A 13,585-nucleotide genomic window follows, 5' to 3' on the forward strand; every position below is an offset into this window, starting at 1 on the left:
TTGTATGGGAACATCCTCCCTACAGTCCAGATCTTGCACCTTGTGATTTCCATGTATGGTCAGCCCCATGGAAAAGAACCTTTCAAATCACTGATACAAATCCTATGAAGACATCACAAACGTGACATGAGAATGGTTATCACATGTTGGATGGGAATACTTTCAAAAAAGAATAGAAAAACTCCTGCCACACTACTGTAAATTTTTAAATACACTTGGTGATTATGTTGAAAAGTAGCACCTGTATTGTGCATTTATACAAATAAAAATTTTTGACCCATGTTTCATACTTTTATTTTTGGTATGAATGCAACTTACTTTTTGACTCACCCTTGTATATATATAATTTAATTTTGAAATATTATTTTGTTCTAGAATCTGTTTGATTTAGAATCTGTAGACTAAAACATTAAAATTTTTATTTTAACAAAATTAAATATTTTGTTTATTAATTTTCCTTTTTGTTTTTGTATTGCAATTAATTTAACATTAAGTTTAGTAAATTATTTAGTAATTTGCATTCATAAATTTATCATTAATAATATAAGTCATCGTGTATATGTGTGTATGAATTCCTTATAGTTCCTGAAATTTTTGTCCAATGCAAATGAAATTTTGGTTATATTCACTTTATGTTCTGGCAGAAAGTATAGGCTACTTATTTTGCAGAATTATTATCTATAGAAGAAACATGTTGTCAATTTCAGATCAGTGATTGCACTTATGTTGCAGTGACATCAGTGACTTCATTTAGTTCATGCTTGATGATGGAATTTCCCTTCGGTTGCATTTTAAAATATTTTGGCAACTGGTATATTTTAAACTTACTTCATTAATTATAATCATTACTTCATTAAATTTAAAATTTAAACCTTAAAAAAAAGATAGCCCCATTCTATCACTTCTACAACAAATTTTTTTAAAAAGTCTTTCCATAGTGACCATGTGATGTTCTATTAACCAATCAGAAGTAACAATCTAATGAGCCTATTATTTAAAATATGTATTATCATGCTACAATTATGTTCCAACAGACAGTATAAACTATTGAATTTGTAGGAATATTAGTTACTTTTCTTGAATTTCTTGAAATCTCAAGTCTTCTCAAGTCTTCTCATCTAAAGTCAAATCAAATTCAAATCTCTTCTCAAGTCTTCAATCTCTACTTTCTCATAGAAAGTATCTGTCATACTTGACAGAAGAATTTCTAGTTATTAAAGAATGATCTACATTAATCTAATTTTCTTTCTGTTGCTAGAAATTATGACTTTCAGTTTAATAAATATTTTACTACGCTTAATTCATAAGCATGTTTCATATTACATAACAAAATCAGGTTCTTTCCTATCAAAGAAATATTTTGAACTTTTAGATTTATTTTCAACAATTTATAAGGTGCTTTATGTCTGTAACATAATACAATATAGCAACTAAATTCTTTGTAGAGCAATGTACTATAAAAATTTCTTCTTAACAGTATGAGAATTCATGGATAAAAAAACCAAAGAGAACAAACAAGATTGATACTAGCAAAGTTTTCATGTTGACTTGAAAATTTATAAATAAGGAAAAGATTTCTATACATTAAATCGAAACACAATAAAATAAATTTTAAAACTATAAAATTCAAAATAACCAATAGTTTTTAGGCAATAGTTGCTTGCTCAGCATAATTAGGCCATTCCTTTCAGACAATCTGCTTCTAGATACTCTGCCATATTGTTCTTTGATAAAATTTCTGTCTTAAAACATTCACTATACAATTTATAAAGTTTAAATAAAGCTATACAAATCTACTATATCAATTAACCAGCATCACTAACTATTAAATACCTACAAAAAACAACACCTGGGTGAAGTCATCTACATACCAAATCCTGTTACCAGTGTGAAACTCAAATGAAAATAAAAAGAACATAAAAACAGTACTTCACAAACATTTATGAACTAGAAATAGTTCTTCTTCAGGTGAAATGGTGAATTTCCGATGGAATGCAACTAAATAAGAACACAACGATTTGAAAGTTCATTCGAATACATGTTTCTTGAAGTCGACCTACAGGGAATGTGCATGTCCAGCTGGTAGCATTTCTGGTTCAAAAACGTTTGTGAAGTACTATTTTTTCATTCTTTTCATTTTTATTTGAGTTTCACACCGGTAACAGGCTTTGGTACATAGATGACTTTACCCTGGTGTTGTTTATTGCAGCTATACAAATCTACAGCAATTTTGTCTCTTTCATAGTAGACCTCCATACTAAACTGCCTTTTTTATTTTCCATTCTTTCCATTCATCCATCCATTCCTTCTACTTAATTCACATATTACAGATGAAATTGTGTGAAGTTTTGCCTTGCACACTCAAGACCATACCACATGGTTATGCCACTCATTTTTTGACAATGTCTGGTCACTTCCCCTTTAAGTATTTTAACCAGACAAAAAATATTTTTTACTGATCTTGAGGTGCTCTACTTTGTAATTTGAACTGTACCACTATCTTTCTTAGGACCCAAGATAGGATTTGAACCAATGAGAAGGATATTTTGCAACTACACTGTCAAATATCCCATTACTGATAAGCTATACTATTGTGCACTAGTATTTAGCAGAAGCAAAATATAGCCTAATATACATGCACAATGTTTTTGTCTACACCATGTGTAATATTTTTAATATGCCAAATCATACAAACTACAATTAAAAGGTTGATAATTTAAGGTAATATGCAAATATATATATATATATATATATATATAAAAATGGACGTGTTTGTGCCTATATGTCACTCTACAGCCAAAACTACACATCGCACATGAATGGTGTTTGTGTGTGGTAGTAGCCCCAAGTCTCCCATCATGCACGGTGGTTGCATCTCCATAGCTATAAGGGTGTGAGAGATATGGGGTTTGAAAGTGATTGACTTCAAAAATGTGTGACACTTCAATGAGAATGTTCCAGTTTTTTCTAGAAAGTTCCAGAACCTAGAGGTGAAGTTTGGTACACAATTAGGGTACATCATGAAAACGCACACTAAGAAGAGATTTTTTGAAATTCCCCAGCAAGGGGAGAGGGAGAGTATTAAGGCTTAACCTGAAGAATGGCTTCCACTGTACTATTTTAAATGCGATTTTTTGTTTTTAATTACGTTTAGTCTTCATTGAGTACTTAGGGGTATTAAATTGATAACATTTCAAACATTGTTATAAATATTTTTTATATATTTTGATTTTTTAACCAAATGTTCGAACTATTTTAAATTCAAATTTCTTTTTGCATATTGGTTTGATTATAGAACAATTGTAAACGTTCCAGAAAATTTATCAAATTAAAAAACAGTTCGTTTGATTCTCAGCAGTAGGTATTAAATAACAATTACTATGGTTGTTGAAATATTGAATGTAAATAGGGTTTACTTGCAAAATCTGCACGAGTGAAGCCACAGGTAACAGCTAGTATACATATATAATCACAATAATGTCCATCAATTAAAAATATGTAAAATTACAAAAGCCTAAAATAACATAAGATACTTTTTGCATTTTCATGAAATGGCTTCAGCTCAAGTAATAAATAAACTTTCTACAGATATAAAATGATATCATTCAAATGATAAACAATGATGCTTCTTTAAATAAAATTCTATGTATTACACTGGCAAATTTCCAAGTGTTACAAGTGTCTCTGTAAAAATATACATCTGTATTTTTACAAATAAATCAAACAAAACACATTTATCTGAAATCAATAAACCTATACATAGGAAGCAAAACATACAAATATCTAACAATATTTTATACATTGCATAGAATTTCTTTTACTATCACCTACATAGTGTTAGAAGAACATCTGTCTCATTCTCTCTATAGATTTATTGATTTAAAAATCAAAGTGAAGAAAAAATTTTTAAATTATAGTCAATTTTAAATAATTGATATCAAAATGTGCTACTTTAAAATATAGTAAACTTTTACAAATATTTAAAATCATCATCACATATAATCCATATTTTGTTTCTATATAAATCATTTCTAATTGTTATACAGTCAAACCTGTTTTTATGCGGGGGATAGGGACCGCATTAAAAAAAACGCATAAAAAAAATCTCACGAAACTTCACGAATGGCTGTAAATAATAGTTTTCGCAACACAATTAAAAAATATTTTTTTTATGCGGTCAACAGGGACCGCATAAAAGAAGTCTCACATAGAAAATAACTCAAAACCGTACGAAATAGAATTTATTGACAACAGATGTCAGCACTTGACTGCATCGTCTGGTCTATCGTCTGTTTTACATATTTTTGTCCAGTTGGTGTTTTGTTGACTTAAAAAGTAAATTATTTCATTTTTTGCATATTCATGCAATAATATTACTATAATAAGTGCATTTATGCTATAATAAGTTTATTTAGCTATAATAAGTCAACGTAAGACATGACGAATCGCACGAGACTAGTCGCCAACTATACCACACAAATTAAAAATTCGCATTAAAAAAATCGCACAAATAAAAATCGCACATAAAAAGAGCGCATAAAAACAGGTTTGACTGTATTTATTTTGAAAAATCCAAAGCAATAGACAATAACATTATATATTTCCATTGTTCTAGATATCTAGCATGTGAATTGATAATATTAATTATACTTGCAAGATCTCAGAAAGATTGGTGGAATAAAGCAATGCAACACTAGGAAATCTGCCAAGGAGGATGCTTCCTGGGAGGACTTACTATGGAAAACTTGCCCCTGTTAGAGTGTTAGATACATGAAGTAAACCCAGAAAATTCCTTGCAGCCAACCTGTTGGTTGGGTGCAAATCTGTGACCAAATACCAGAGCTCAGTGGTTTCAACCACTTGGCAACTAGTAGGCCCAAGATCACAAAAGACTTTGGTAAAGAAAATAATTAATGAATATAACACTATCATGGAGAGGTATATATTTGAATTTAGAAAATTTAAACAGTTGTTATATTAAGGTAATTAAAGACAACTATTTAAAAGTCCTTTTAAATGTTTTACAGTTGGCCATTAATGAGTTTAAATCACACGAAGCTTCAACATGTTCCTGTTACTATTTGTATAACTGAAAGCATCCAGGGAGAAAGAGGATTATCATGTAATTGATATCAAAAACCAATATCTTGAGTCTATTCTTATGCTTTTTGTCCATGTGTATGTTCAAAAAAAGTGAATTAAACAAAGAAAAGGAGAAACATTGGAAAACTATCCAAGTTTCACATTTGTATATTACATTTTTCAATAGGGGCACCTCGTGTCACATGGCAGACATCCCACTAATACTCAAATTCTTTTTACACTGACTATTGTCACTCCTCCTACAGTAGCCACAATTCTACACTCCTGCAGATTACTCATGTTGCACAATGACAAATGATTCCAACTTTGCAAACTGCAGATCACAAAATGTCTTCTCTAAGAGAATTTATCATTTTCATTTACAGCACTTCATAATGATAATAGACAATAAGATGTTCAAATGCAGATGGAAGATGAAACTCAGACAATTAGTCTATCAATTGGTACATAACACATAATTACTTCTCAGGTAATAATATAATTACAATACAATTAAAAGACCAAGTCATTCCTAAAATTAGACGATCACTATTTTGATTCTTCTTTTAGTGTTCCAGAACAAAATCAGACAGCCAGACCTTTCTTTATAGGCTACTTAGCTGCCCCTTTTAAAAAGAGTTCCTTAAAAAACACACAGAAAACCAATTAAAATCAAATAATATTATTTGATTTTAATTGATATTTCCTCTATCAGTGTCATTAGATCCCATTCATTTTCTGCTAATAGCACAGTGTCATTAGCATACCTAAGATTATTGAAATTTCTGTCCCCTATGTTTACTCCTTTTAGATCTTTGATCAGACTGAAAATTCTTTCAGATTGAACAAAATCAAATAATATTATTTGATTTTAATTGGTTTTCTGTGTGTTTTTTAAGGAACTCTTTTTAAAAGGGGCAGCTAAGTAGCCTATAAAGAAAGGTCTGGCTGTCTGATTTTGTTCTGGAACACTAAAAGAAGAATCAAAATAGTGATCGTCTAATTTTAGGAATGACTTGGTCTTTTAATTGTTTTAAAAAATATATTTTATTCATCCGACGAAAACGAAAATGATAATTACAATAATTTAAAATGGTATCATTTAGTTTAGAACACACTGCGTATATATATATATATATATATATATATATATATATAGTAGATCATCTTTGATATTTTACAATTCAAACTGTACTGCCATAAAGGGAGATTTAATTTATGATATTAGAGCTATGGAACAGAGGGAGAAGAGAGCTGCAAAGCTTCCCAATATAAAAAGGAGTAAGGCAGGGTTGTGTGCTGTCTCTGATTTTGTTCAATCTGAAAGAATTTTCAGTCTGATCAAAGATCTAAAAGGAGTAAACATAGGGGACAGAAATTTCAATAATCTTAGGTATGCTAATGACACTGTGCTATTAGCAGAAAATGAATGGGATCTAATGACACTGATACAGGAAATATCAAAATTACACAATCAATTCAGACTAATACTGAACTGCAAAAAGACCAAAACTATGGTCATTTCCAATGAGAAAGAAACTCCAAAAGTAAATATTAAAATCAGAAACAGTAAACTGGAGCAAGTCAAAAGTTATGTCTATCTGGGACATATCATTACAGATGATGGAAAGAATGATATGGAAATTGGAAGGACTGGAATTGCAAGGGCTGCATTTACAAACATGAAACAAGTGTTGACATCAAGGGAGATTAGTATACAAACAAGAGTTCGATTGGCAAAATATTATGTTTGGTCAACCCGGCTTTTTGGAGCTTTATAGAAAGTTGGACAATGAATGCAAATAATGAAAAGAAATTAAAAGCATTTGAAATGTGTATGATTCGAAGAATGCTGAGAGTTCCTCAGAGGCAAGAAGAACAAACGAAAATATCCTGGCAACTGTGAATCAGAAAATAACCTTACTAGAAGTAGTAAGGAAAAGAAAAGTGAGTTATCTGGGGCACGTACTGCGATACTAAAGTCTACAAAAACTATTACTGGAGGAAATGATTGAAAGGCAAAGAGGCAGGAGTAGGCCAAGAATGAACTGGTTCAACATCAGGAATTCGACATACTTAACATATGAAGAGTGCTCAAAAGAAGCACAAGATAGATCATGGTGGCGTGAAATGGTTGTCAACCTCCTGACAGGAGAGGACACCTAAAGAAGAAGAGCTATGGAAAATGAGATTTTGATTTACAAGTTGCTTGCTTAATGAGTTTTCTGGAAACCAATTTAGTAATAAAAATGAATCTACTATCAATCACAAATAATTAGCTATTCCATCAAAATTTACACTTATCTAACAAATTTATCTGTAAAACTTTAAAATATTTCCAAATAACTACAAATAGTTATTATTATTATTTTTTGGTTAAAAAAAACCTATTAACTTAAACTGTGTTAAGAATCAGTAAAAGGGAAATTAAATTACAACACACAAATAAAGTAAGTAAGTTAATAACAAATAAGATACAAATACATGTACTGTATTGGTAATATGAAATAACCAACTGTAACATTGATAGAGAGTGCCAATCATCCATTTTCACAGATATTTAGAGAATGTATACTGTATAGTCAGCATGATGAGAGATTGCACTTGGCCAATACTAGCAAAGTTGAAGCCGAAGTTTTAAATGCAAAAACATGTACAGGGGAGGATCGGACCGAAGGTCCGGGTAGCGTAACTGGTAACGTGTCTGCACGGATAGCAGAAGTTGTGGGTTCGAATCCCGCTTCGGGCCGATTCTTTTCTTCCAGTTAAGCCTAAATTCATTTAAATTATTTAATTAAAATTCTAATTATTAAATTTAGCAAGAGATGGCGCCTAACGCCTAACTCTAGTACCAAATTAACTTAAATTATTAATATTACTATAGCCATTTTGCTAGTCCGATAATTCAACAGTTGTTGGTCTTTAAACTTTCAATCATAAATCTTTTTACATAATTATTACATTAAAAATTAAAACTGCCACCAACAATTAACAATGTTTTCCATTTCTATCATAGCAGATGTAGAAAGATTTTAAACTTGTAAATTATGCAATTAATTTTATCTATAAAACATATGATTCACCAAGTTTAAACTTTTAAACTTTTAAACTTTTAATCTTTGAACTACATTTAAACTTTAAATCTTAATTATTGCATATAATTTGGAAAGAAATGCATATCAATATAACTTTTATACATCCGTGGCTTTGTAACAGATAAATCAAAACAATGGCAACACTTAAATTTTAAAATGTTAAATACTTGTCATTATGAATTGTTTACATATTTCTCTCTTATCAATTTTTATAAAAAGGCAAATTAAAAATTTATTTAAGTTATAAAATATGGGTCCTCTACATATCACTAAAGAGGACCCATATTCAAACTTGATGCAGAAGCCCCTAATTTATCATAGGCTAGCAAGAACTATCATAGAAATCCCTCAGCCATGTATCATATTAGCCAATCTCATTATAGGTCAAGGCTGATGCTCAATGGCTTTAATTGAGCAATAATCAATCAAAACATTCAATCTTTTCTACCACAAACATTAAAATTATAGGGTGTACTATAGATTACCACCTATGGAATTTCAGGACTTTGAATATGTATTTGAACTCAGGGGACCGAAACAAGTTCAACGATACCCTATTTTTGGACCGGAGACGAAAAATAAAAAAGTTATCATACTTTTTAAGTTACCATACTTTTTTAATGCTCTCATGAAGACGGCACCATAGTTTCTAGTACTGCCATCTTGCGGTAAAGTCTGCAAACCATGACGTCGGACTACAATCATCTCCAGTAGGGTTAAACACGCGATACGAGAGCGGAGAGAGCGACGCAACTACCAATCATCACGCGATCGCCATTTCGGTTAATGTTACTTATGGCAGCGAACGTGGCGGCCGTTCCCACTGTTCATGCTCCTGACTGACCTCCCGGAGGGGAGCAACCGGCAGGCCGCCATGTGCTAAACGTCACTAGTTACCGATTCACGGTAGTTCTTGAACAAAGTAAAAAAAGGGGGGGAAACGTCTACTAAAGGCAATTTTAACGGCAAGCGACGCGACTCCCGATCGCGATAGCAAGGCCAACTTAGCAGATAGAGCGACGCAACTCCCTATCATCGCGCAATCACTGGAAAAAAGTATGATAACTTTATTATTTTTCATCTCTGGTCCAAAAGTAGGGTATCGTTGAACTCGTCTCGGTCTCCTGAGTTCAGATATATACTCAAAGACCCGAAATTCCATAGGTGGTAATCTATAGTATCCCCAAATTATATAGCAAATATCCAAGTAATAAACATATTTTTTTTTTTCATTTGTGTTATTAATTAACAGTAACTATAGCCTGTGCAGCAAAAGAGTACACGCAAGTCAACCTGAGCTGGAAGGGTCTATGTCACATAAAAGGCATGGAAGAAGACCTGTGAGGATTAACACATGAATCACAGCAATAATATTTGTAAAATAAAAATAAAACTATTTATGATAAAGATAGTATAAAAATGTTTTAAAAACTTAACAAAACAGCCAAAAGAGATCAGATTCATCTGTCAATTTTCAAGTCTCCTTCCATCCCTTTCATCTGATACATATTCCTCCAGTTCAAGCTAACTCATGTCTACTTTTTTGCTGTGCTAAAGATACATCATTTAGTTTAACTAAAATATTGTGCCATTTGTTATCAAAATGCTATCAATTGGAAAGTGAGATTAGATTCAGATTGCTTTGACTTCAAAATTCAATATGAATGCTTTAGATCAGATACAAACAAGAATCACAGCTCTTTTCTTACACCAAAGGATCAAAGGGGAAGATCATTAATTAAAGAATCAAGATTCAAGTTTTTGCATCAATATAAATGCCGAGTCCCAATATAAATGCCAAGTGTCCTAGCAGAGTTAAAATATTGCCTAAAAAATTCATATATCTTTTTAAATATCATTGTTAACTTTTAAAGGCAATTATTAAGAATCAATGTTTATTTGTAAACTGTACCAGAATCATAACTCCCTTTATTCTTCTTCATAAAACTAGATGGATAAATGAATTAAACTCATACCAAAGAAATTTGGCCACATATGTTTCCAAAAAAGTAGAAACAAAACTACAGCAACCAATCTCATAAAATACACTGTACAGATCAGAACAGTGGAATCTCTAAAGACGTTCAATGCCAAACTAAAGAAAATTGCATTAATTTCGAAGAGAGAAACATTTCACGCACGGCAATCATTTTACAATGATCCCAATCCAATTTATAAAAATTTAAATTTTTTTTATATCAATATTTGATTTTTTTCACCAATATACACCTGCACGTAAGGTTATTGTATACAAATAAATACACACAAAAACCATAAAACCGAGAAAAATAAAATTTAATGTAAGAAATGAACATTTTCAACATTTTTAAAAAACATTTGTTTCTTCCATTAAATTTTTGGTAGATTTTCTAGTTTTTGTGTGTATTTATTCATGTATCACACCCAGTCCTTAAGCGACAACGCTCATTATCATATAATTTAGCACGTCATTTCCTAACATAATTTTCAAAATTTCCGATTTGAAATTTGTCATTCTTTCATACATGACAATACAGTGTCAAATCATACAGACCCAAGACAATCTAATTGTAGATTAATTAAAATTGTTTTGGACAAATGTTTTCAAAGTTCTATTAAGGTTTCTTTGGTGTTTAAACTTGTTTTATATTTGAAACCAACAACATCCTGTTACACTGTATATTGATGTATGTCAGTAAGCCATGACACTAATTTATTTATTTTTAGGCTTATGTCAATCTGTAAATAAATGAATCAATATATTAGATTTACTTGACAGCTGCACAAAAATGAACTAAAACTTAAAATATTTTCATATTTAAAATTCCAGTAATCGATTTTTGTGTAAAATTTTTAAAAAGTAGAATTTTCTGTGCTGTGTCGTCATATACATTCGAAATTTCAATTACAATTAAACAATTTCGAAAATATAACGATTAAAATAAGATTTTGGGTACCATATTTCGATATTCCAGTTTTTTCTTGGAAATATTCAGGCGACGTACTCTCGGTCAGAATTGAAACGAATAACACAACCGAAATATCGTCTGCCTTTGATTACGGCCGCCATTTTGTTATTGACGGCAACAGATCGAGTTGATGTTGACGACTCACGTAATATACGTTGCCACTTTCATAACTTAAATTTTCCTCCCTCCTTATATATATTACTTAGCGAACATTTAATAATAATAATAATAATAATTAATTATTAAAATAATAAATAAAAATTATCGCATTTTATTAATAAACATAAATGGATACGTTCGTAAAGTCAAACGAGTTAATAACGAATCGGTCAAAAAGTAGTAGTCTCGTTCAGCGCGCATGCTCTGTGGTGATGACGTTTTGAACGAAACTCTACGGAGGTACAGTACAGTAGCTAGAAACCGAAAAATTCCTGGAAATGTTTCCACCCGTCCGGATTCGAACCCGGGCCCCCAGAGCGGTAAGCTGTCATCTTGACTGCTCGGCCATCCGGCCTTAAAATTACAGTCGGCTTATTTGTCAAATTTAGGTATTATTGTCCAGTTCAAGATTTACAGGCCGAATGGCCGAGCGGCCAAGGTGACAGCCTACCGCTATGGGGGACCAGGGTTCGAATCCAGACGGGTGGAAAAATTTCCAGGAATTTTCGGGAAGCGGTCTGTCCAGATATGTCGGGCCCGTTTTCACCACCCAGCCGACCCATTGTGGACCTGGCCGAATCTATAATTGGCTTGCAAAAAGAGGCCCTTGTAGTGCCCACAGGGTGAAAAATGCCAAAATAAAAAGTCCAAGATTTACGTTATAAATTGATAACATAATCCCCCGTTTCACAACTAACGAACGAAATTCGCCCGAAAGACTGATAAATAATTTTCGAATTCTTTCTGCAACGTCTCTATTTGCATCTTTTCGATTACGGTCATACTAGTAGCCTGCATACTTTTTTTTTTATCTTAGCCTTTTCTCAAGTTTACATGGGGTCGGCGTTTCCTTCTTTAATATATTTCCTCCATTTCTTCCTATCAAAGACGTCTTCTCTCTTAAGTCGCCTCTGTTCAAGCCTTCCTCCACCTTTTCTTTCCATCGCAGCCTTGGTTTTCCTCTCATCTCTCCTTCCTTTCACTACCAATTTTCCGGCCTTTTTTCCAACATAATCTTCACTTCTTTGCTCTACTTGACCAAACCACCTCAACTTGCATTCTTGCATCTACCTGCTCAAGGGACACACCTTAACAGAACCTTAATAAACTCGTTCCTTATTCTATCCTTCCTTGACACTCCACTCATCCATCTAAACATTCTCATCTCCGCCACTTCCATCTTTCTTTCTTGGGCTCTTGTGATTGCCCATGCCTCAGCTCCTTACAACGTTGCATGTTTAACAACCGATTTGTAGGCCTACAATTTACCTTTCAGTTTGCAGCTAATTTTCTTGTCACATAACACACCGCTAGGGTTTGGGTCCCGGAACGTCTCGTGTCTCGAAGTCCCGGGACTTTTTCTAAATTTAATTGTCTCGGGTCCCGGGACTTTCGGGTCAAGACTCGAGACACGCTTGTCGAAATTGTATTGTAATAATTTTATTTTCAAAAGGTCATGATAAAGTTTATTAGCTTTATTAAATTAATTAGCTTAATTAAATTATAAATTTTTGAAGCTCAAAAATTACGTAAAGAAAGCGTTGATTGATTTAAACATGTTAGACAAATGGAATGAAGACAATCTTCTTCTTTTGCAGTCAATCGTCACTTTATTGCAGTCAGTCAAGATAGCTGTAGAAGCCTTAAGCCAGAGGTCGGGGAACCGGGGTAAATTACCTCAAATGGGATAAAAATGAAATTATTGGGGGTAACAAGGAATTTCTCCAAAACCTAAAGAGTAAAAGTTTTCAATGAAATTATCGTGTTCCAAAATGATAATTTTATTTGGTTTGTCTATTATTTATTATTTTCAGCGTAAAATAATTCAATAAATGGTGTTTAATTTAAATTTGTATCGATTTTCTCCTTTTCAAAATGAGGGGGGTAATGTCGACTTACACAAATATATTTTGGAGTAATGGCTAAAAAAGTTCCCCGACCCCTGCTTTAAGCAGACAAAACTCTTCGTTATTCACAGCCGAAGCAATAATTGATGTTTTGCTGAAAAAAATTCAATCGACAAAGACAAATGATAATCTGGCGGTACGGTTCTTTGATACATCGAGAGCCTGTCTAGAAGAAAGATCACGACGGGTTATATGTTTGTTAAAATATTTGCATACTGGCCACCACAGCTCACAGTCGCAAAATACGGATTTTTTTTTCTTCGAATTTGAATAAAACTGCACTTATTACTTTTGCGGAAGATCTGTTTTGCAGACTTTTTGAAAATATCCCTCGTATCCAAACGCCAGATTTGGAAATAATGGACGCCGAACCTAATATCAGTAGCTCTACAGT

At 32.3% G+C, this 13,585-nt stretch overlaps 2 protein-coding genes across 2 annotated transcripts in view; one reads left to right on the forward strand and one right to left on the reverse strand.

Annotated features, from left to right (window-relative positions):
* Positions 1-11,274, reverse strand: part of LOC136968564 (F-box only protein 9) — a 50,032-nt gene extending 38,758 nt beyond the window's left edge. Inside the window, exon 1 of the mRNA XM_067262556.1 lies at positions 11,114-11,274. Coding sequence (XP_067118657.1) covers positions 11,114-11,116 — 3 coding nt within the window. The 5' untranslated portion in view covers positions 11,117-11,274. The remainder of the gene's footprint in view (positions 1-11,113) is intronic.
* The window catches only part of LOC136968560 (flavin-containing monooxygenase 5-like), a 223,361-nt gene that overhangs the window by 155,730 nt on the left and 54,046 nt on the right, over positions 1-13,585 (forward strand). The gene's annotated exons all lie outside the window — the stretch shown is intronic.

The sequence above is a fragment of the Centruroides vittatus genome, unplaced genomic scaffold (genome assembly GCF_030686945.1).
Source record: "Centruroides vittatus isolate TY-2023 unplaced genomic scaffold, ASM3068694v2 contig_15, whole genome shotgun sequence".
Lineage (NCBI taxonomy): Eukaryota > Metazoa > Arthropoda > Arachnida > Scorpiones > Buthidae > Centruroides > Centruroides vittatus.